This window comes from Coregonus lavaretus (assembly GCF_964263955.1).
Source record: "Coregonus lavaretus genome assembly, contig: HAP1_SCAFFOLD_1729, whole genome shotgun sequence".
Taxonomy (NCBI): Eukaryota; Metazoa; Chordata; class Actinopteri; order Salmoniformes; family Salmonidae; genus Coregonus; species Coregonus lavaretus.
Window position 1 is genome coordinate 16349 of NW_028163522.1, and position 25152 is coordinate 41500.

Genomic DNA, 25152 nt, shown 5'->3' on the forward strand with positions numbered 1-25152 from the left:
CAGCGTTGCAATTCTTGACACAAACCGTTGCGCCTGGCACCTACTACCATACCCTATTCAAAGGCACTTAGCTCTTTTGTCTTGCCCATTCACCCTCTGAATGGTACATATACATATGTCTCAATTGTCTCAAGGCTTAACAATCCATCTTTAACCCGTCTCCTCACCTTCATCTACACTGATTGAAGTGGATTTAACAAGTGACATTAATAAGGGATCATAGCTTTAACATGGATTCACCTGGTCAGTCTCTGTCATGGAAAGGGCAGGTGTTCTAAATGTTTTGTATACTCAGTGTATGTGTGTTTTTACAGTATTTGTGTGTGTGTGTGTGTGTGTGTTTGTCTGTCTGTCAGTCAATTGGTCTGTTATTGCACGGATCAGTACACCATTCTGGTTATCACAGAGAATACTGCTGCAAATAAAGCCTGTAATTGTGATTGATATTGCTGAGTTTTGACAATAACTATACTGGAAGGGCTTTCCAAACCCAAATGTCAAGCAAACAAGATGTTGCAAAATGGCTGTAGCATACAAACGCACCCTAAATCGTTTTTGCTTCACCAAATAAAATGTATTTCAAAAGCAAAACATGTCAATTTAATTGCATCAATGATCAGTACTGAAGACTGTGGTTCCATTCCAAATGGCACCCTATATTCCATACACAGTGCACTACTTTTGACCAGAGCCATATGGGCATTGGTCAAAAGTAGTGCACTATATAGGGAATATAGGGTGAAGTTGGAACACCACATATGACAGATGGGACGTTGGGTGAAAATGCGTTGCTCTGAAATGTGTCTCGATATGAAATAAAGTTCATCTGCACAAAGCAGTTGTTCATGTTTGCCCTTTTGTAACCTATTACCAAATATATTATTACAACATTCATATTATTAGGTCATAAATGACAAGAGCATCCACTTCCTATGACCTAGATCAATATACAGCCTATTTAACCTTAGCCCTTGATCATGACTCTCAGTTCCATTACATTACACATAAGAGTCATTGGACGAAGGCGTCTTCGGTTTAGAGGCAACGTTCGGTCTGAACATTAACACGCATCGGTTGCAGTACGGTTTTGGAAGCAGACCTTATCTTCATGTCGAATTACGTGAGGCTTATTTGATCTAATAGAAGTTTAGGCTGTTACAAATGTACTGATATAAGTGGATGCACTTGGCATTGCCGAACTTTGGGAAAAGCTAGGTATGCCTGTTGTTCACGTGCATATCTGCCCTCTCATTGGCTAGAATGGTCCCACCTGATCTCGCTTGCCCGCAATAATTGAGGACATGCGTTTCAATTTTTTCCATGTAATAGATCATCTTTGGTGTAGATATTTTTTGTCCTTAGGCCATTTTGATCTTCCATTCTGACCTTCTCATGGGGACCGTCAGGGTCTCTGCTATCCGGGATCCTGGGACGTCCATATCCCCCATTGAAGTTGACATTTTGAATGGGTAAGGGTCACTGTTAATGTTAGGGGTAGGGTAAGGGTCAAGGTCAAGGGTCAAGGTCAAGGTCATGATTAAGGTTAGGTTAGAGTAAGGGTATGGACGTCCCAAGGATTCCGTCTAGCATTGACTTGACCGTCAGGAAAAATATAATAACATCCGTTTACGCCATATCCTGTTTCAGCTGTTAAAGAAACAATGGCGTTACTTCTAAGGTCAGTAGCTACCTGTGCCTTATCTAACTTTGAGACAGTTTATTTATGTTTACATTTCGTTTGTTGGTTGGTTAGACATACGTGTAATCAGAGGTGGGACAAAGTCATTGTTATGCAAGTCACAAGTAAGTCTCAAGTCTTTGCCCTCGAGTCCCGAGTCAAGTCGAGTCAAAGATGAGGCAAGTCCCAAGTCGAGTCAAAAGTCAAAGCCATCAAGTCTCAAGTCGAGTCCAAAGTCCTACATTTTAGTTTCGAGTCATTTCAAGTCCTCTTAGCAAGTCTTTGCAAGTCATTACAAGTCCTCGTAGCAAGTCTTCTCGAGTCATAAGGCGCAAGTCCAAGTCAAGTCACGAGTCATTGATGTTAAAGTCCAAGTCGAGTTGCAAGTCTTTGTACATTTTGTCGAGTCGAGTCTGAAGTCATCAAATTCATGACTCGAGTCTGACTCGAGTCCAAGTCACATGACTCGAGTCCACACCTCTGCGTGTAATACTTATTAATTTGTCTTAGAGTGATGTTCAAATATATTTATTTAGCTAGAGAGCTTGGGTCACCCTACTATCGTCATAACATTGTTGCTTGCGACACATACTAACCTTAGCATGCTAGCTAGCTAGCTCCTCCTGTGACAACAGATTTTAGATTTACAGCAAGTTATTTTGATAGATATAAACGCTAAAATGAGCTTTACATTCCTATGGAAGCAATGCTTCAAAGTTCCATGTATATAACCAGCTAGCTAGATTGCTTGTGTAGTATCCTAGCTAGCTAACCTAATATGTACTCTTAAGGAGCCAACCTTTACTCCTTTAGGTCCAAGGACCTTGTATGTTATTTTCAGAGGTAGACTGGCTCTGGCAGCCAAAACAGCCAAATTCCCCATCTAAACGTGAATTAATTTTCAATTGCGATACGGTTCTAGAAACAAAGCCCTTTACTTTCGTATCACATTCTTCAGTTACACACAGGTGTTCGGAGCTAGCCCTCGATCTTGACTCAGTTCCATTACATTACACGTAAGTAATTGTACAAAGGCCTCTTCTGTAAGGGTGAGTTTTGTTAAGACCGGACGCTCAATCGGAACATTAATACACGTCACTTGCTGTTTTGGAAGCATAAGGACCTTATCTTTCATATCAGTGAGAAAGAAAATAAATAAAAAATAGTTTAAATTGATACACACCTTGATAGTGTTAGTGTACCCACACGGCCCTATTGCCATGTTACAGCGCTTGTTTACGGACAGAAGACAGAGGCGACCACCTGTACTAATTAGCTATCTAGCATGCTCCGAACACCTGTGTGTATGTCTAACTCGGGAAGTGTAGTTTCTAGGATGGAGGCACCCACAGCTGTATGGCTCTGTAACTGCTACAGTAAGTGTACATTTTTATTTGAAGGATTCTTTCTCGCTGATGAAAGATGAGGGCCATATGTTTTGAAAGCCGTGTCACAAGCGATGATTAGTGAAGTTTCTAAAAGTTAAAACACAGCGTCGGGATTGTAGTTCATATGAGCCTGTCATGGGTGAAGCTGACGGCTGAGAACTTTAGGGAGAATGCCGCCTACTGTAACTAATTAGCACAGGTGGTCCCTCTGTCTTCCGCAAACACTCGTTGTAACATGGAGATGTGGCCGTGTGGGAACACTAACCCCATAAAGGTGTGTATCAATTTAACCTTTTGTTTTTTGAAAAGTATTTCTCGTTGATCTGAAATAAAGTCCTTATGCTTCCAAAATCGTGCATCAAGCGATGCGTGTTAATTTTCAGAACGAGCGTCGGGGCTCTTAATAAAATTCCCCCATACAGAAGACTCCTTCGTCCAATGACTCTTATGTCTAATGTAATGGAACTGAGAGTCATGATCAAGGACTAGCTAGCTAGCTTGTCCCAACCTTTGGATGTGGGGTTATCTAGGGATTCATTAGCCGACTAAACTCAACGATTTACGACTAGTGTGGGCTTCCGATGTCACATAAAATTATGTTTTTATAAAAAAGACTGATTTCAGCACCCAAAGAATAGCCCGCAATTACACAGAACAATGTCATGTGTAATTGCGGGCTATTCTTTGGGTGCTGAAATCAGTCGGGATTCCTTAGCCCAATAATGAACTAAAGGAGCCTAACGTTACTCTTTCTAGTCCAAGGACCTTACATGTTCTGTTTAGAGGTGAATTGGGTCTGGCAGCCAAAACAGCCAATACTCCCATCACTTGCAGCCAATAGTATTTTTCAGTGACAACACGTTTGTGGCGTCAGTCTTCCATTTACACAGGTGTTTGGGGACTCAGATAGCTAATTATCACAGGTAAGCCTCTGTCTTCCGCCTGTTTTCCGTAAACAATCGCTGTAACATGGAAATATGGCTGCGTGGGAAACCCAACCAAACCCTCAGGGGTCGCGTTAACGCAGAATTTTGCCTTTTTCATGCAGAAAACGAAAGATTAAACGCAGAAAAAATATCTTACTGCGTTTTGTACATGTACATCTAAAATGCTTCTAATTGTAAATTCTGCTCGGCTTCAGTGAGGTTTCGTTCCAAATCATGAATGTAAAAGTACTAATTTCGTGCTTCAGTTGCACTTCTCCACTCGGATGAAATATCTTTGCCCTTGTCACTGGTTCACCAGCGCTCTGACTGATATGTAGCAACAAATTATCCATTATATTGACTGGATACTGAAGTGGCCGCTCCGGAACCTAAAAGAAAATACATGTCTTAAAAAATGGTAGGCAGTAGGGAGGAGGCAAGATCAGGAGGGACCATTCTAGCCAATGAGAGGGCAGATATACGCGTGTGAACAACTGGCACAACTCAGATATAAAGTGTTTTTTCTCAAAATTGCCGGGATGTCATGGTCCTACTTATATCAGTACACTCGTAACAACTTAAACATTACGAAAATAAATAAAAATGCCACCTGCTGGAGAGGACAGGTTTTGGGCCGAATTATGCCTCTCACGTCGTCTTCCTCTGTGTGTAAGCTACTTTTCTCCGGTACTTAACATACTTTCCTCCTGTCTAGTTTTTCTCCGGTACTTACCTCCGGTATAGTTTTTCTCCGGTAGCAAGTTAAAATGCATGATAAACATTAGAAATATGATGGCCATGCATCGTTTTTGTAAAAAAAATACCTTGCTTTTTCATTGGAAGGTAATTTACTTGTCTGGCTGCTAGCCAATTAGCGTTCCGCTTCTGATTTTCTGCGGAATGTGTTGCACTAACTGGGAACACTAAAATAACACATCCTAGATCTGAATGAATGAAATAATCTTATTAAATACTTTTTTCTTTACATAGTTGAATGTGCTGACAACAAAATCACACAAAAATTATCAATGGAAATCAAATTTATCAACCCATGGAGGTCTGGATTTGGAGTCACCCTCAAAATTAAAGTGGAAAACCACACTACAGGCTGATCCAACTTTGATGTAATGTCCTTAAAACAAGTCAAAATGAGGCTCAGTAGTGTGTGTGGCCTGTATGACCTCCCTACAACGCCTGGGCATGCTCCTGATGAGGTGGTGGATGGTCTCCTCCCAGACCTGGACTAAAGCATCCGCCAACTCCTGGACAGTCTGTGCGTTGGTGGATGGAGCGAGACATGATGTCCCAGATGTGCTCAATTGGATTCAGGTCTGGGGAACGGGCGGGCCAGTCCATAGCATCAATGCCTTCCTCTTGCAGGAACTGCTGACACACTCCAGCCACATGAGGTCTAGCATTGTCTTGCATTAGGAGGAACCCAGGGCCAACCGCACCAGCATATGGTCTCACAAGGGGTCTGAGGATCTCATCTCGGTACCTAATGGCAGTCAGGCTACCTCTGGCGAGCACATGGAGGGCTGTGCGGCCCCCCAAAGAAATGCCACCCCACACCATGACTGACCCACCGCCAAACCGGTCATGCTGGAGGATATTGCAGGCAGCAGAACGTTCTCCACGGCGTCTCCAGACTCTGTCACATGTGCTCAGTGTGAACCTGCTTTCATCTGTGAAGAGCACAGGGCGCCAGTGGCAAATTTGCCAATCTTGGTGTTCTCTGGCAAATGCCAAACGTCCTGCACCCACCTGTGGACGTCGGGCCCTCATACCACCCTCATGGAGTCTGTTTCTGACCGTTTGAACAGACACATGCACATTTGTGGCCTGCTGGAGGTCATTTTGCAGGGCTCTGTCAGTGCTCCTCCTTGCACAAAGGCGGAGGTAGCAGTCCTGCTGCTGGGTTGTTGCCCTCCTACGGCCTCCTCCACGTCTCCTGATGTACTGGCCTGTCTCCTGGTAGCGCCTCCATGCTCTGGACACTACGCTGACAGACACAGCAAACCTTCTTGCCACAGCTCGCATTGATGTGCCATCCTGGATGAGCTGCACTACCTGAGCCACTTGTGTGGGTTGTAGACTCCGTCTCATGCTACCACTAGAGTGAAAGCACCGACCAAAACATCAGCCAGGAAGCATAGGAACTGAGAAGTGGTCTGTGGTCACCACCTGCAAAACCAGTCCTTTATTGGGGGTGTCTTGCTAATTGCCTATAATTTCCACCTGTTGTCTATTTCATTTGCACAACAGCATGTGAAATGTATTGTCAATCAGTGTTGCTTCCTAAGTGGACAGTTTGATTTCACAGAAGTGTGATTGACTTGGAGTGTTCCCTTTTTATTTTTTGGAGCAGTGTATTTGGTGTGAAGAAACTATAGTTGCATGTCCCTTCTCACTATATTGAAGCAAAAAACAACAACTGTTGACGTTCAATATAAAACGCAGGTGAAATGGTTTAAAATGCACTTTTTTTTTGTTGATGGTTTTGAAAATTTAGATTTCTGAAAGCCAATGCGACCCCTGACCCTATAAAGGTGTGTAGTAATTGAACCTTTCGTTTTTTAAATTTTATTTCTCGCTGATATGAAAGATATGTTCCTTATGTTTCCAAAACCGTACCACAAGCGATGCGTGTTAACATTTAGAGCTTGGTTTCCCAACTACCTTCAGCTGCGGGACGATTTTTTTCTTGAGCGGTTGGTTGGGGGGCCGGAACATAATTACAAATACTTTGTACACTGCAAATTGACTGCAAGAAGCCCAAACCAATATAGTATTTGACAAAAACATACTGTAATTATTTCAAACCTTGACTAACTTCCTCCGTTAGTAAATCCATGTGCTGCTCTTCTCAGTTCATGGCAGCTCGGTCTGTGAGTACCCAACGGCTCCGCTTGGGCTGCTCTTCTCAATGACGAGACATTAGAGAGCGGTTAGCTTTTCATCACTCAAAACTTGGACAAAATTCAAGGAACATTTATTATTTTCTGTGAAATAATCTCTCCTGTCTTATATTTGACGAGATTGAAGCACTTCTGACACCATCTTAGGATCTCAGTCATATGACTGTAATGCGCAGCAGAGCACGAGAAAATGGCTCAACTTTCAAATGTTAGTGATCAATTTAGTGATACCGGAGCCCTGCCCGTCCCGTAGTTATGGATGAAAAAACAGGCCCTAACCTGACGCATTCGGTTAGCAGAGCTCTAGTTTGAACTTGAACATCCTTGCTTGTGCATTATTATTTCAGCTATTGCTCAACTTCGTTTCACCAATATCAAACTGATAGTTATCAGTGTAGGCTATAATCTCCTCTGATGAAATAGGAAGGAACTTGCTCAGTGAAACAAACCTTGTCATTTACAACTAAACCATGTTATTACTAACATTACTAAAATATGTTGTTTGATCTCTCTCACAGGACACTAGCCCGACAGGGCACTTGCTTATCCCGCCCTCGGTTTGGCGTTTTCTACAGACAGTGAGTAGATTTTGTGTGAGTGTGTCAGTGTCGGGTTGGAACTGAAATTATTTTCCAATCGTTTCGTTCTGAACATAACTATTTTTTTTTTTTTTCCTTTTGTTCCACTGTTCCGACCAGCAAAAGAAAGTTCTGAATTGGTTCGAATAAAAAAACAAATACTGCTTTATATCATTCCTTTCTGTACCTTTTTAAACCTCTGAAATATATATATAGTTTCCTTTAGCTCGACATTAAATGACTTCACCAATCAGTGCGCATAGAGCAGCTTGCTGGGAAGCAGCTAAGCAATTTAATCTGTATAGGAAAGTATTTTAAGAGCAAGTTGTATTTTGCCGTAACAGCATGGTTTAATCATAATGAAAGACCAACACACACTGTGCTGCCAGTCAGTGTAGGGCGCGAGATGGAACTGACATTTTGAGGGTGAGGATGGAGGAAGCTTGCCTTGAAGCGCTGGGCATCTTGTTATGACATGCATTATCTGAATTAGGCCCACAGAATTATACCTACGGAGGAGGGGCTTCTATGCAGGAACTTTGAATCTCTTTGAACTTCAGAGTTGGTTTAACGTTGGACCAGAGCTAACGTTCGCAAGCTAACAGCTTGTAGAGGAGCACTAGATAATATTTTTTGTACAATATATTTATAAGCATTTTTTTTTTCTTTTTTTTTTGTACAATTAACAATCAGCAGCAAAATATGACAGATAATGTCCAGTTATTCCTCCCACCCACTCAACACAACAGGCCACACGGGAGCACATCGTGCTAAACCTTTCCCTCCCCAACACATGAACACCCCCCTCCCTCCCTTCACCGGGTATTAGCTTCAATGATTATCAGGTGATCCTGAGTGGCGCAGCGGTCTAAGCGTCACTATAGACCCGGGTTCGATCCCGGGCTGTATCACAACCGACCATGATCGGGAGTCCCATAGGGCGGCGCACAATTGGCCCAGCGTCGTCCGGGTTAGCGGAGGGTGTGGCCGTCATTGTAAATAAGAATTTGTTCTTAACTGACTTGCCTAGTTAAATAAAAACAAATAAACATCCAATGCTAGAAAACAAATTATTCAACGCAAAAATAAATAATAATAAAAATGATACATTAAGGAAGAAAATAACAATGAGGCATCTAAGGTGACGACTCTAGAAACTTCTGAACGTCCCCCCAGACATCAGTCAATTCAAAGGGTTTACTACGTAAATTGTACATAATTTTTCAGATGGAATATAGGAAGTTAGTTATTTTAGCCACATCTGCTTGCTTGGCGGAGTGTCACACTTCCACACTTCCATTAATTGGCTGCATTGACTGCCAATTTAATGAATCTGGTTTTGCTACCAACATTAACTGGTAGAACAGAGTCATCTCCAAGAAGAATAAGGGAAGGATCTAGTGGTACAATCATATTAGTGACCTGTGATAACATCTGGATAATGTCTTTCCAACAATTGCCTAGTTCAGGGCAGGACAAAAAAATATGCATAAGTGGGCCCACCCCTGTTTTACACCTTGGGCAACATTTTGAATATTTAGGGTCCACTTTAAACCTTTCTGGTGTAAAGTAAACCCTATGTAAAATATAGAATTTTGTTAAATGGAAGATGCTGAGCATCTAAAAAGAGCTTTGCCCATTCTCATCCTCAACAATGAGATCAAGGTCATCACACCACTTCATGCAAGCCTCCAGAGATTCATCGTTCCCCAACAGAGCTTGAAGACTAGAGTACATGTAAGAAATGAAACCTTTTACCCCTTTCCTCTCCAGCCACAGTTTATCAGGTGTAGATGTACTCCTGGGCTGAATCCTCCCTGTTGAGTGGCAATATAATGCCGAACCTGTAGGTACTTGAAGAAATGAGTTTGAGGTAACTGAAAATGAGATGCCGGTTGTTGAAAGCGTAGTAGTTCACCTTCTCTTTACAGATGACCAAATGTTTTAATTCCTTTGTTGAACCAAGAAAATGTAATACCATTTCTCAGGGTTTTGGGTAAGATGGGGGTTATTATAGAAAGGCGTTTGTTCATATATAGATCTATGCCCTTCTGTTTGTTTACAGACTTCAATCAATATATTTAGTGTTTTTAATTAAAGGGGTGTTTATGAGACCTAGCAAAGCTTTAGGTGGGCTACTATAAGGTATAGATGACAATGAAACAGAGGAAAGACACTCTTCCTCTGTCTCCAAGAGGGTGAACTTGTTGTATTTTGCCGTACCCACACAGCCTTTAACTGAGATGCCAGTAGTACAACTGGAAGTCAGATAGAGCCCTTTCCACAGAAATGAAGAGACCTTCCTATTAATTTGTTTGAAAAAACTTTGGGAATAGGAAAGGGCAAGGTTTGAAAAAGGGACAATCCCTCCATCTATCCAATTCTTCCCCAACCTTTTTGAGAAGTGGAGTACAGTTCAGTAGATATGTCTTATTCATTTCAGAAGGAATTTGCAATCCTGGATATGTCATTTTCTGAGATCTACAAGAAAATGTCTGGTCTAAGATTGGGTTCTGCATAGCTGCCCTGTTAAAAGGCGTAATTACAGTCTTCCATAGGTTTATTTTATATCCTGAAAAGGTCCCGTATTCTTTCAGGATGCCAACTAATGCTCAGAGTGCCATTTCTGGTTTAGTGAGGTAAAGCAAAATGTAATCCGCATATAGCGAGACGAGATGTTCGCGCTCACCTAGACGAACACCATGGATGGATGAGATCGAAAAGCTTCTGCCAGTGGCTTGATAGCCAAAGAAAAAAGGAGAGGACTAGCAGGGCAACCCTGTCTTGTGCCACGTGATGGGGAGAGCTGGGAGGAAACATTTCCATTAGTCAGGATCTGAGCTACCGGATATTTGTACAGTAATCTAATCAGACCTACATACTTGGGTCCAATATTCATCCTCTGTGAAACTTCAAACAGGTAGTTCCGTTCTGTGTGGTCAAAAGCTTTTTCCTTATCTAATGAAGCCGCCACTACAGGTTCTTGGTCATTCTCTACATAATGCATAATATTAAATAATCTTCTGATATTATCAGGAGATGAGTGGTTTCTTGCAAAGCCTGTTTGGTCCATATCAACCAAGTCAGGAAGAACCTTATCTAGTCTTAAGAGCTATGAGTTTTGCAAGAAACAAGTGTTCAATAAGAACTTGGTCTATATGACCCACAAAGCAGAGGATCTTTCCAAGGTTTTAACAAAACTGTGATCAGTGCTTGTTCCAGTGTGTCTGGGAGCTTTTCTGTCTCTGACATAATTAAACATATTGCAAAGAGGTTCAATTAGTTTGGGTAAAAAGGATCTATAGAATTCAATAGGGAATCCATCTAACCCTTGTGATTTCCCCCAGCAGTGTTGAAAATGGATTCCTTAATTTCCTCAGATGTAATCTCTTTCTCCAAGTACTCTCTCTCCTCATCAGTTAAAACTTGTAAATTGAGTTTGTTCAAAAACTCATGCATTGTGGCAGGGGCATCCCCTTCAGACTTGTACAATGTTTTCATAAAACTCCCTAAAGACTAGATTAATTTCCTCAGGACCCTGAACAACTGTGTTATTGGGCAGTTTAATAGAGCTAATAACTCTACTAGCTTCCTCTTTCCTGATCTGCCAAGCAAGCAACTTTCCTGCTATATCTCCATGTTTATAGTAGTTTTGTTTTGTACTCCTAAGTTCTAAGAGCGTTTTCCCTCTTTGTGGGTCGTCAGGGTGTTATATTTGTCACGTTCGTTGAGTACAGGATTGGACCAAGGTGCAGCGTGGAATGCATACATGTTTATTCACTAAGTTAACACACGACAAAACAACAACAAGCAACGTAACGTGAAGCTCACAATGGCTACACACAGACAAGCCAAACGAGAGTCGAGATCCCACAACATAGGTAGGCAAAATGGCTACCTAAAGTATGATCCCCAATCAGAGACCACGATCGACAGCTGCTTCCGATTGGGAACCACACCCGGCCAACATAGATCTAAAACATACTAGATCTACACATAGATATTCACATTACATAGATACTCACACCCTGACCAAACCAACTAGCGAACTCTATGTCAGGGCGTGACAATATTCCAATGGCTTTGAGTCTAATTTTTGTAGAGTTGAGTCGTCAAATGTCATACTATGTTCATTTTCCAGATCTGAAATGTATTTCTCCAAAGCCTTATACCTTAGGCCTCCCGAGTGGCGCAGGGGTCTAAGGCACTGCATCACAGTGCTACAGGCGTCACTACAGACCCGGGTTCGATCCCGGGCTGTATCACAACCGGCCGTGATCGATAGTCCCATAGGGCGTCGTCCGGGTTAGGGGAAGGTTTGGCCGGGGGGGCTTTACAAGTAGGCCGTCATTGTAAATAAGAATTTGTTCTTAACTGACTTGCCTAGTTAAATAAAGGTAAAAAAAAATCCATTTTACGAGCACCTGAACTAAACGAAATGATTACCTGAACTAAATGAAATTATTTGCCCTCTCAGATATGCAAGGAGAGCTTCCCATAAAATTAGGGGGGAGGCTGAGTTGTTATTGGTGCTAAAATATATGTTGATTTGAGTGTTCAGAAATGTTACAAATGTTACAAATGTGGGATTATTTAGTAAGTATGTGCCAAACCTCCACCTTCTTGAGGATGGCTGTGTTTTACTGACTGTAAGGAAGCCAGCAGGGCAGAACGATCTGATATACATCTTGGTAAATTCACCCAGTAGTTAAATAAGTTGATTCTAGAATAACTGTTATGGACATTGGGAGTAAAATGAGTATTCTTTAACTTTTTGGTTGTTAATTTAGGATGATGGTGATTGTTTAACTAATTGTCTCTATATTTGAGGAATGATAGTTATCGTCTGGTAAAGGTTTTCATTTATTAATCATAACTTGATGTATTTTTTCCTGTGCTGCTTGAGTGCGTTTGTGGTCATCGCTTTTGTCGCCGCGTGGCACAGGATTCAGGGCGCCTTTGGGAATGGCGATTGGTTGACATTTGAGTGTGCGGGAAGGTGCGGCTGGTGACCATCATGTGGGGCTCAATAGTCCGGTCATTATTGTTGCCTATGTTTGTCAATTTGATTGTAATTTTATTTTGTGACTCGATGCTGCCACCACCATGCTTCACCTTAGGGATGGTGCCAGGTTTCCACCAGACCTGACGCTTAGCATTCAGGCCAAAGAGTGAGTTCAATCTTGGTTTCAGCAGACTAGAGTATCTTGTTTCTCATGGTCTGAGAGTCCTTTAGGTGCCTTTTGGCAATCTCGAAGCGGGCTGTCATGTGCCTTTTACTGATGAGTGGCTTCCGTCTGGCCACTCTACCATAAAGGCCTGATTGGTGGAGTGCTGCAGAGATGGTTGTCCTTTTGGAAGGTTCTCCCATCTCCACAGAGGAACTCTGGAGCTCTGTCAGAGTGACCATCGGGTTCTTGGTCACCTCCCTGACCAAAGCCCTTCTCCCCCGGTTGCTCAGTTTGGCTGAGCGGCCAGCTCTAGGAAGAGTCTTGGTGGTTCCAAACTTCTTCCATTTAAGAATGATGGAGGCCACTGTGTTCTTGGGGACCTTCAATGCTGCAGAAATGTTGTTGTACGCTTCCCCAGATCTGTGCCTCGACACAATCCTGTCTCGGAGCTCTACGGACAATTCCTTCGACCTCATGGCTTGGTTTTTGCTCTGACATGCACTGTCAACTGTGGGACCTTTATATAGACCGGCGTGTTCCTTTCCAAATCATGTAAAATCAATTGAATTTACCACAGGTGGACTTCCATAAAGTTGTAGAAACATCTCAATTATGATAAATGGAAATAGGATGCACCTGAGCTCAATTTCGAGTCTCATAGCAAAGGGTCTGAATACTTATGTAAATAAGGTATGTCCGTTTTTTTATATATATACATTTGCAAAAATTTATAAAAACAGTTTTCGCTTTGTAATTTTTTATTTAATCAATTTTAGAATAAGTCTGTATCGTAACAATGTGGAAAAAATCAAGGGGTCTGAATACTTTCCGAATGCACATACATACATACATACATACATACATACATACATACATACATACATACATACATACATACATACATACATACATACATACATACATACATACATACATACAGTGAGGGAATCAAGTATTTGATCCCCTGCTGATTTTGTACGTTTGCCCACTGACAAAGAAATTATCAGTCTATAATTTTAATGGTAGGTTTATTTGAACAGTGAGAGACAGAATAACAGCAAAAAAATCCAGAAGAACACATGTAAAAAAAAATATAAATTGATTTGCATTTTAATGAGGGAAATAAGTATTTGACCCCCTCTCAATCAGAAAGATTTCTGGTTCCCAGGTGTCCTTTATACAGGTAACGAGCTGAGATTAGGAGCACACTCTTTTTTTAAAGGTAATGCTCCTAATCTCAGCTTGTTTACCTGTATGAAAGACACCTGTCCACAGAAGCAATCAATCAATCAGATTCCAAACTCTCCACCATGGCCAAGACCAAAGAGCTCTCCAAGGATGTCAGGGACAAGATTGTAGACCTACACAAGGCTGGAATGGGCTACAAGACCATCGCCAAGCAGCTTGGTGAGAAGGTGACAACAGTTGGTGTGATTATTCGCAAATGGAAGAAACACAAAAGAACTGTCAATCTCCCTCAGCCTGGGGCTCCATGCAAGATCTCACCTCGTGGAGTTGCAATGATCATGAGAACGGAATCAAGCTAGCCATCTTGCCAGCTTGCCATGCCAGCCAGTCGATCATATGAGTCGTTTCCTCATGTTCTAACAGTTCACTATCCACTGTATCCAAGTTCAAAAGACAATTCCTCATAATGTAGTAGGAGTGACCAAGTCAGGGAGTTCTTTCCTCATGTATGTTTCAGCCGTCTTCACAGAGTCAAATGTGCGCTCACCATTCTTGGTTTCCATCCACAAAGTCATCGGGTAGCGCAGACCATATGCCGAGCCAGCCTGCCGCAGAAGCCTCTTATGTAGTATGGGAGAAAGATCCGGACAGTGGTCCTCTGTAGCTCAATTGGTAGAGCATGGCGCTTGTAACGCCAGGGTAGTGGGTTCGATCCCCGGGACCACCCATATGTAAAAATGTATGCACACATGACTGTAAGTCGCTTTGGATAAAAGCGTCTGCTAAATGGCATATTATATTATTATCATGATTCTGGCATCTCCTTACTTGAGCGCTCCCTTTGCTCGGGCAGCAGAGAGGATGCGAACAGTGTCCTGGTACCGTAGCAATGTAATGACAAATGCCCTGGGTGCAACCTTTCCAGGCAGCCCCTCCGTAGCGTGCGATGGGCCTTCTTAAATCAAATCAAATTTTATTTGCCACATGCGCCGAATACAACAGGTGTAGACATTACAGTGAAATGCTTACTTACAAGCCCTTAACCCAAAATGCCGTTTTTTAAATAAAGTAAAATAAAAAAGTGTTAAGTAAAAAAATACAAGCAAATAACTAAAGAGCAGCAGTAAAATAAAATAACAGTAGGGAGGCTATATACAGGGGGGTACCGGTACAGAGTCAATGTGCGGGGGCATCGGCTAGTCGAGGTAATATGTACAGTTGAAGTCGGAAGTTTACGTACACTTAGGTTGGAGTCATTAAAACTCGTTTTTCAACCACTCCACAAATGTCTTGTTGACAAACTATAGTTTTGGCAAGTCAGTTAGGACATCTACTTTGTGCATGATACAAGTAATTTTTCCAACAATTGTTTACAGACAGATTATTTCACTTATAATTCACTGTATCACAATTCCAGTGGGTCAGAAGTTTACATACACTAAGTTCACTGTGCCTTTAAACAGCTTGGAAAATTCCAGAAAATTATGTCATGGCTTTAGAAGCTTCTGATAGGCTAATTGACATCATTTGAGTCAATTGGAGGTGTACCTGTAGATGTATTTCAAGGCCTACCTTCAAACTCAGTACCTCTTTGCTTGACATCATGGGAAAATCAAAAGAAATCAGACCTCAGGAAAAAAAATTGTAGACCTCCACAAGTCTGGTTCATCCTTGGGATTAATTTCCAAACGCCTGAAGGTACCAGGTTCATCTGTACAAACAATAGTACGCAAGTATAAACACCATGGGACCACGCAGCCGTCATACCGCTCAGGAAGGAGACACGTTCTGTCTCCTAGAGATTAACGTACTTTGGTGCGAAAAGTGCAAATCAATCCCAGAACAACAGCAAAGGACCTTGTGAAGATGCTGGAGGAAACGGGTACAAAAGTGTCTATATCCACAGTAAAACGAGTCCTATATCGACATAACCTGAAAGGCCGCTCGGCAAGGAAGAAGCCACTGCTCCAAAACCGCCTTAAAAAAGCCAGACTACGGTTTGCAACTGCACATGGGGACAAAGATCGTACTTTTTGGAGAAATGTCCTCTGGTCTGATTAAACAAAAATAGAACTGTTTGGCCATAATGACCATCGTTATGTTTGGGGGAAAAGTGGGGTCACCATCCCAACCCGTCTTCCAAATGGACAATGACCCCAAGCATACTTCCAAAGTTGTTGGAAAATGGCTTAAGGACAACAAAGTCAAGGTATTGGAGTGTCCATCACAAAGCCCTGACTAGCTGTTCAGGAGTCCTAGGGTGGCTGGAGTCTTTGACAATTTTTAGGTCCTTCCTCTGACACCGCCTGGTATAGAGGTCCTGGATGGCAGGAGCTTGGCCCCAGTGATGTACTGGGCCGTATGCACTACCCTCTGTAGTGCCTTGCGGTCGGAGGCCGAGCAGTTGCCATACCAGGCGGTGATGCAACCAGTCAGGATGCTCTCTGGTGCAGTTGTAGAACTTTTTGAGGATCTGAGGACCCATGCCAAATCTTTTCAGTCTCCTGAGGGGGAATAGGCTTTGTCGTGCCCTCTTCACGACTGTCTTGGTGTGTTTGGACCATGATAGTTTGTTGGTGATGTGGACACCAAGGAACTTGAAGCTCTCAACCTGTGCTCAGTCCTCTTTTTTCCCCCTGTAGTCCACAATCATCTCCTTTGTCTTGAGTTAGAGAGCTGCCGTTTTACAGCCATCTTCTCCGGCGCCACTACAATTTCCAGTGGGTGCACGGAAGGGGGTAGATCCAGGATTTGGGAATCCTTTCCCGTGGAAAGGAGATGGCGTCTCTTCCCTCCACGGCCTCTGGGAAACCTTGAAATCTGAAACTCATGTGCTTTTGGAAAATTACGTAAGAATCAAAATTTTCCTCGAGTTTAGAAATGGCGTCTTCCACTTTCTTGTGCTTTTGATACACGTCCTCGCGGACGTCCAGGATGGCAGCCTGTTGGTCAGCATGGTCTTTTTCTAACTTTGTGACTTTCTGGTCTTCGTGGAGTTTATCGACCAGCACATCAATTTTGATGAGGCGTTCAGAAAGTGTCTCTTGGATTTTTGTTATACCCTTGTCCATCTCCATTCTGAGTCATGCTGGTGCTTCTTCTGAGCAATCGTCCGCCGAGGCCGAAGAAGGGCTGTCAGAGGGGGGCACTTTTCCATGCCTCGTCTGAGGCTTTGCAAGATTGGGCATCTTTTTGGGCATCTTTTTTTGTTTTGGCGATAAAAGAGATGTATTAACGAACAGGTCAAAATGCCTTAACATTTTTCCGAAGTTCGAGGAGGCTACGCAGACGTGTCCTGTTAGAGCTTTTCCATTGCCCATTAAAAATCCTTCTTACCTTTTTTGTAGTTAATAAATCCAATGTGAAACGTGATAACTATAGTATCCTTAACTAGCATTTTGAAAAAGTCAATCCATTCTTCAATAATTAAATATATCTCCCTAATTTCTGAATTACGCTTGTAACATCATCAGTAGGCTACTATGAGGGGGGTGGCAGGTAGCCTGCACACCCACTGGCAAAGATTTACAGCTGGCAGGCAGACGCTGGAATACGTTTCTGAGTGGCAGAGTGAGGGCTTTGCATAGGCAAATGTGTTGTGATTTTTGTGGGACTGGAAGAAAATGCCTGGAACGTAAAATAACGTTATTAACCGTTTCCCATGCGTTTAAAATACGGTTGTGTTTTGTAACAATATAGATCACTTTCGTTTTCGGTCGGGTTCTGTTCCTCAAATAATGTAGTTATTTTCCGGTTTTTGGTTCTGTTCCATCAACCGGTTCCAACCCTTGGTGTGTGTGCCTGCCCACTTGTCTCTGTTATTCTTTAATGTGAATACATGTTATGTTGGAATTGTATGTTTTCTCTAGCATATACAGTACCAGTCAAAAGTTTGGACACACCTACTCACTCAAGGGTTTTTCTTTATTTTTACTATTTTCTACATTTGTAGAATAATAGTGAAGACATCAAAACTATGAAATAACACATATGAAATTATGTAGTAACCAAAAAAGTGTTAAACAAATCAAATATATTTTCCTCAAAGTAGCCACCCTTTGCCTTGATGACAGCTTTGCATACTCTTGGCATTCTCTCAACCAGCTTCATGAGGAATGCTTTTCCAACAGTCTTGAAGGAGTTCCCACATATGCTGAGCACTTGTTGACTGCTTTTCCTTCACTCTGCCGTCCGACTCATCCCTAACCATCTCAATTGGGTTGAGGTCGGGGGATTGTGGAGGCCAGGTCATCTGATGCAGCCCTCCATCACTCTCCTTCTTGGTCAAATAGCCCTTACACAGCCTGGAGGTGTGTTTTGGGTCATTGTCCTGTTGAAAAACAAATGATAGTCCCACTAAGCCCAAACCAGATGGGATGGCGTATCGCTGCAGAATGTTGTGGTAGCCATGCTGGTTAAGTGTGCCTTGAATTCTGAATATATCACAGACCGTGTCACCAGCAAAGCACCATCACACCTCCTCTATGCTTCACGTGGGAACCACACGTGGAGATCATCCGTTCACCTACTCTGCGTCTCACAAAGACACGGCGGTTGAAACCAAAAATCTCAAATTTGGACTCAACAGACCAAAGGACAGATATCCACCGGTCTACTGTCCATTGCTCGTGTTTCTTGGCCCAAGCAAGTCTTCTTCTTATTGGTAGTGGTTTCTTTGCAGCAATCTGACCATGAAGGCCTGATTCACACTGTCTCCTCTGAACAGTTGATGTTGAGATGTCTGGTACTTGAACTCTGTGAAGCATTTATTTGGGCTGCAATCGGAGGTGCAGTTAACTCTAATGAACTTATCCTCTGCAGCAGAGGTAACTCTGGGTCTTCCTTTCCTGTGGCGGTCCTCATGAGAGCCAGTTTCATCATAGCCCTTGATGGTTTTTGTGACTGCACTTGAAGAAACTTTCAAAGTTCTTGAAATGTTCTGTATTGACTGACCTTCATGTCTTAAAGTAATGATGGACTGTTGTTTCTCTTTGCTTTTTTGAGCTGTTCTTGCTATAATATGGACTTGGTCTTTTACCAAATAGGGCTATCTTCTGTATACTTGTCACAACACAACTGATTGGCTCAAATGCATTAAGAAGGAAAGAAATTCCACAAAATAACTTTTAACAAGGCACACCTGTTAATTGAAATGCATTCCAGGTGACTACCTCATGAAGCTGGTTGAGAGAATGCCAAGATTGTGCAAAGCTGTCATCAAGGCAAAGGGTGGCTACTTTGAAGAATCTCAAATATAAAATATATGTTGATTTGTTTAACACTTTTTGGTTACTACATGATTCCATATGTGCTATTTCATAGTTTTGATGTCTTCACTATTATTCTACAATGTAGAAAATAGTAAAAATAAAGAAAAAACCCTTGAGTGAGTAGGTGTGTCAACTTTTGACTGGTACTGTACCTGTTCTAAATACACCCTTTCTCTATTTCTTTAGTGCTGTTCCAATGGGAACCACAGCAAAGGAGGAAATGAACAAGTTCTGGGCCAAAAACAACAAATTGAACCGACCCATGTCGCCACATATCACTATCTATCAGTAAGTTGTCTACGTGTGTAATAATGAATAAACTCACAGTGCATCTCAGCCATGGCCGTGTGTAAAATTTCAGTTGTGAAGGGTGCTTGTCTGAGTTGCTTTCTTCTCCGTAAGCCGTCTCGGAGATAACTCCAATAGAATGACAATACACACAGCTTTGATTCAGTGCATTGTGACATTGTTTATGGATCAGGGGAGCAAGTACCTTTTAAACCACAAAACAACCACTCAGGCACTCCTCGCAAGATAATTAACTCATTATTAGGGGTGTAACGGTTCACCAAACCCACGATTCTGTACTAATTTGGGTTAAGGTTCGGTTTCGGTACAGCGGGAAAATTAAATGGCAACTGTTAATGTGGTTAATTTTTGATTTGACAAAAATGTATTTCTTCATATACACTTTTTTTATGTATTCATTCGGGTTCACAGTTCAGACAGAACCGAGGTCCCCGTACCGAACGGTTCGGTACGAATACGTGTACCGTTACACCCCCTACTCATTATGTAATGAGCTTTTATTGATTTTGCTATAAACAATGGATATGTATTAGATTTAAATATCGGGTCACGTGGCCAGGTAAAACGCAAGAGACCTAACTTTAGGTATTGACAGGGTTTATATCCAGTGTGAACTACAAATGCTGTGTTTGTATACTGTGTGTGTGTGACAGCCGTGTGTTGTCATGGTACCCTGTGCCTTGCAGGTGGTCGATGCCTATGATGATGTCCATCACACACAGAGGCACAGGAGTGGGACTCAGCGGAGGTAATATTAATATATAAACCTTTTACAGTACACTCCAGGGTGAAGTTTTCCCTTAACCATTATAGGGGGAAATACAAAACTGACCCAAGATCAACGTCTGGTGTCAACTTCACCCTACTCCTTTACAGTACATGGAAAGGACCACAAGATCACGGTCCTAAAAACATAATGTTGTTCTCTCTCGCTCTCCTCTCTCACTCGCTCTCGCTCCTCTCTCTCTCTCTCTCTCTCTCTCTCTCTCTCTCTCTCTCTCTCTCTCTCTCTCTCTCTCTCTCTGTGTCTCTCTCTCTCTCTCTCTCTCTGTGTCTCTCTCTCTCTCTCTCTCTCTCTCTCTCTCTCTCTCTCTCTCTCTCTCTCTCTCTCTCTCTCTCTCTCTCGTGCTCTCTCTCTCTCATGCTCTCTCTCTCTCTCTCTCTCTCTCTCGTGCTCTCGCTCTCCTCTCTCACTTGCTCTCTCTCTCTCTCTCTCTCTCTCTCTCTCTCTCTCTCTCTCTCTCTCTCTCTCTCTCTCTCTCTCTCGTGCTCTCTCTCTCTCATGCTCTCTCTCTCTCTCTCTCTCTCTCTCGTGCTCTCGCTCTCTCTCGTGCTCTTTCTCTCTTTCTTCTCTCCTCTCTCTCTCGTGCGCTCTCTCTCTCTCTCTCTCTCCCCTCTCTCGCTCTCTCTCTCAGGTATCTCGGCGTTTGCTCTCTTAGCGTTGGTGTTGCCAGGTAACTACCCATACTACCTTGACCTGATCCACTCCCTGTCCATTGGCCCTGCTCTACTCGGCCTAGCTAAGTTTGGCATTGCCTTCCCTGTGTCCTACCACACCTTGAACGGAATCCGCCATCTGGTAAGTAAAATGTGTCCACAGCGCACAACAACACTAGGTCATCGCCTTAAAACTAATATACTGGAATGTTAGTCCTTGTTTTTGTCTGTCCTTTAATATATCCTGCTTTTCTTTCGCTCTCTCTCTCTCTCAGTTCTGGGATAGCGGTACGGGCTTTAAGATTCCTGAGGTGTACCGCTCGGGCTATGTGGTCATCGCGCTGTCAATACTGACCTCCATTGCTGCCATTGCATACATGTGAGCAGGGAAGGAAGGAAAGAGAAAGCGAGGCGGAGGGAGGAGGAGGGGTTGTTTTGTTGATATATTCTGGTCTTTGTGGCACCAACACTGTAATTGAATGGATAAATAAATGTCTAAATAAATGTCTAACCAAAAAAATGTTTTGTGGTTTATCATGGAAAGGCTTAGCCTGGTCAATCAGACAGACCGCTGCGCCAACCTGGACTCAGGGGTAGACGTAACATAGTAAACGTAAATCCAGGACACTCCAATTACTACGATATGTTATGTTTCGTATGGTATGTATTAATTTGTGGATGTTTCGCATGGTATGTTATAAATTGCAATTAGTACAATGTTACGAATTTGAGAAACGTATGATATGTTACGAATTCCAATTTGTTGTGGCTAACGTTAGCTCGGTGGCTAACGTTAGCTAGGTTAGGGGTTAAAGGAAAATAGCTAAAAAGTAGTAAGTAGTTGCTAATTAGCTAAAATTGTCCGTGATTAGATTCGAACACGCAACCTTTGGGTTGCTAGACGTTCACATTGTACACCCATCCAGTCTCTACTTTCATTGTTGCCTTAAGTAACCTTCTGTTTTATGTAACCATACCGAATCTAACATGTCATACTAATATGAGTGTGCCGGATTTACAATTTACTATGTTACGTCTAGTCTGAGACCAGGCTGGCTGTGCTCAAGTTTAATTTCAAGTGAAAATATTAGTGAAATAAGTTAAACAGAATGGGGCTACAAAATGACAGTGTTGTGTGATGGAAAAAATGAAGCCAAAATAATGGAAGTATGACCCTAACATCACCCGGTTTGTTATCTAACTCAATATGATTACATTTGATCACCAATTAGGGGATGAACAATGACATCAGCGGCACAAATGGCTCCCTATGAAGTGCACTGCTTTTGACACAAGGCCCATTGGGCTCTGTTTAAAAGTAGTGCACTATATGGGAAATGGAGTGCTATTTGGGACACAAACATTGCCTCATCAGGTGTCCTAAATCTGTCTCCTTTTATGTCATTTATCTGCAATAGATCCACATTTGGATCACTCAGAGCATGACATCACCAGGAATGCCACTTGTCAGTCAGAGCTTATGCTTGTGTGTGAGCTCCTATCTGTTCTGTCTACAGTAGCCCACTTTGGGAGACATTTTGTCTCCGTCCCAGTCCATTACATCACCACCAACAGCATTTTGTCGCCAGGGCAGAAAAAGGCAGACTGTGACTTGAGTTATGTTTTTCTGAAATATTGATCAAGGCTCCCACAGTTTGTGTGTAACATTTTCCACTGTGGATATCAGTCTTTATTCCATGAGGTCATTAACACCTGCAAGTTATTGGATGTGTGCACACTATGTTTGAAACTACTTATGTTTTCTGAACTAGCTACGAAGTTGCCTGAGGCTTCAGCTCCCACCAAGCCACACAGGAGCTGTGGTCCTTCTGCACCTGATCATGTTTGGTTTGTTGCAGTCTAAAGAGAATGGCATGTTGTGACGTAATGGTGGGCCTCAACCTCAATGTGGTGTTTGTGCGTGCGACGAATGTCTTAAATAATACCCTATTCCCTATGTAATGCATTGCTTTTGGTCAAAAGTAGTGCACTACATAGGGAATAGGTTCCCATTTGGAATGAGGCCTGTGTGTGCACAGTCAATAATGAATGTACCAGAATAAAATACAATTTTATCGGATGCTATTATCTGATATTTACAAGTTACATTAAATTATTACAAATACACTTAAAGTCATATTTTACAGATGGGGCCCTGTGCTTTGGGCAATCATGTCACATGACCTGGGTTTCAACCTTTATTCAAAGCTTTTTCATCAAATTGTCCCATTTTTCTTTGTCACATGGTCCAGCACCATCCTCAGACAATTGCTTTCATTTTTGGTGTAATTCTAATTTCTGGAAAAGGCTTAATATAAAGGTTAACATCTAGGTAGTGTGACATGATAGCCCGAAACACAGGTCCCTATTTATAGAGCACATATGTTAGTCTACATTGCATTAATTTTACTCTGAGGTTGAAGAAATTCGTCTTGGCCCCTAAGACCCTCACAAACTTTTACAGATGCACAATTGAGAGCATCCTGTCGGGCTGTATCACCGCCTGGTACGGCAACTGCAACGCCCGCAACCGCAGGGCTCTCCAGAGGGTGGGTCAGTACAGGTGCATCAAAGCTGGGACCGAGAGACTGAAAAACTGCATCTATCTCAAGGCCATTAGACTGTTAAATAGCCATCACTAGCCAGCTACTACCCGGTTCCTCAACCCTTCACCATAGAGGCTGCTGCCCTATGTACATAGACATGGAATCACTGGTCACTTTAATAATGTTTACATACCGTTTTACTCATTTTATATGTATATACTGTATTCTACTGTATTTTAGTCAATGCCACTCCGACATCGCTCGTACTAATATTTATGTTTCTTGATTCCATTATTTTACTTTTAGATTTGTGTGTATTGTTGTAAATTGTTAGATCCTACTGCACTGTTGGAGCTAGGAAATAAATCATTTCGCTACACCCGCAATTACATCTGTTAAATATGTGTATGTGACCAGTACAATTTGATTTCATTTATAGATGACATCAAAGACGTTCGCTTATCCCTTAGATGAAACTAACAGGGACTGATATTGCCATCTTGGAGCTGAAGAGTGATGCGCCCCTATTGGTCTGTCCGGGAATAGCGGCCAAATGGTCCTGATGCTGCTTGATGTCTAGAGGATGGGCGATACGGCTGGGAAGGGAGAATATATACACGGTTTTCACCAATGGTGAGACTCAGTCTCTGTGGCGCAATGGAATAGCGCGCTGGACTTCTAATCCAGAGGCTCCGGGTTCGAGTCCCGGCAGAGATGGGTTCGCCAAGGAACCGGTCGGCTTTTTGAAAACATACATTTACTAAATTGTTCAATTGAAGCATACCTTTTATTGCATTATACAAGCAATTGTGGCCATTCAAATGTGTGCTTAGTTTCTCAATGTGGCGCTGGATACACAGCTTAGATAATGTAATTTTTATATAAAATGAAACATGTAATCTCCATAACAGATAGATTATTTTGAGTTTCTCCGTCCACATTCAGGCTACTGTATTCCATTTACAATCAGTTCTCATTGCAGCACCGGGATATCGTTCAGCAGTAATCAGGGATGTATGCACAATGCATGCTTCACTCGGTAGGCTGACTCCCCTCATCAAACACTTTCCCTCGGAAGACTGCAGCTTTAGCTCGACATCTTGTTTAATTTAGTCACCCATCTCTTTCCATTCACCCCCCCCCCCCCCCCCCACTTATCCTTTCTTTCATGTGATCTGAATTCATTCACACATCCATAAGTCATTCATGATTAATATAATATAGGCTATAGGCCTACCGTCTGACTGCCAGTATGTAAAAAAGTATGATCATTTTAATTATAGGCAATAATGAGTGTCACATTATGCAATAACTTTTAATTATACATTTGGCCTAAGCTATATTTTACAAAACAATTAACAAAAACACACACTGACTCATTACAAACACACGCACGCGCCTGTGTGCAAATGTTATTTTTTTTTATTACACTAATTAAATCATCAGAATAATCATCATAATCACTAAATAGTCCAAATGACATGTTGACACTGTATGTTGTTGATGATGATACATATAGGAAAGCGCGCGCAATGACAACTCCTGGTGGCTTGTTTCTGTTTTCAGCACATGGAGCATGCCCCGTCATTTTTTTATTTTTTTTTTGAGAGCCTTGAGTTTCAGTCCTCTCTAACAACGAATTCAACAACCACATTTGAATTATAACCGATGCGTAAAAGCTGGAAATAGTAGGCATAATAAAGCCTATGTCTATATTTAATTTTAAACTGAGGCATTCCTGCT

The 25152-nt window shown here is 42.2% G+C and overlaps 1 protein-coding gene across 2 annotated transcripts; it reads left to right on the plus strand.

The window, feature by feature from the left end:
* The first annotated feature begins 1636 nt into the window (after positions 1-1636).
* LOC311118029 (succinate dehydrogenase cytochrome b560 subunit, mitochondrial-like) lies at positions 1637-21377 on the plus strand. 2 transcript variants are annotated; one of them, XM_084192911.1, is made up of 6 exons: positions 1637-1678; positions 7429-7488; positions 19304-19405; positions 20113-20174; positions 20842-21005; positions 21139-21377. In XM_084192911.1, exons 1-6 carry the CDS (start codon positions 1662-1664, stop codon positions 21244-21246), a joined length of 513 nt encoding a protein of 170 aa, XP_084049037.1. In that variant the 5' UTR covers positions 1637-1661; the 3' UTR covers positions 21247-21377. The 2 variants fall into 2 exon arrangements, with proteins under 2 accessions (XP_084049037.1, XP_084049038.1); XM_084192912.1 differs by lacking the exon at positions 1637-1678 and having other exon boundaries at positions 7429-7503.
* The last annotated feature ends 3775 nt before the right edge of the window (positions 21378-25152 follow it).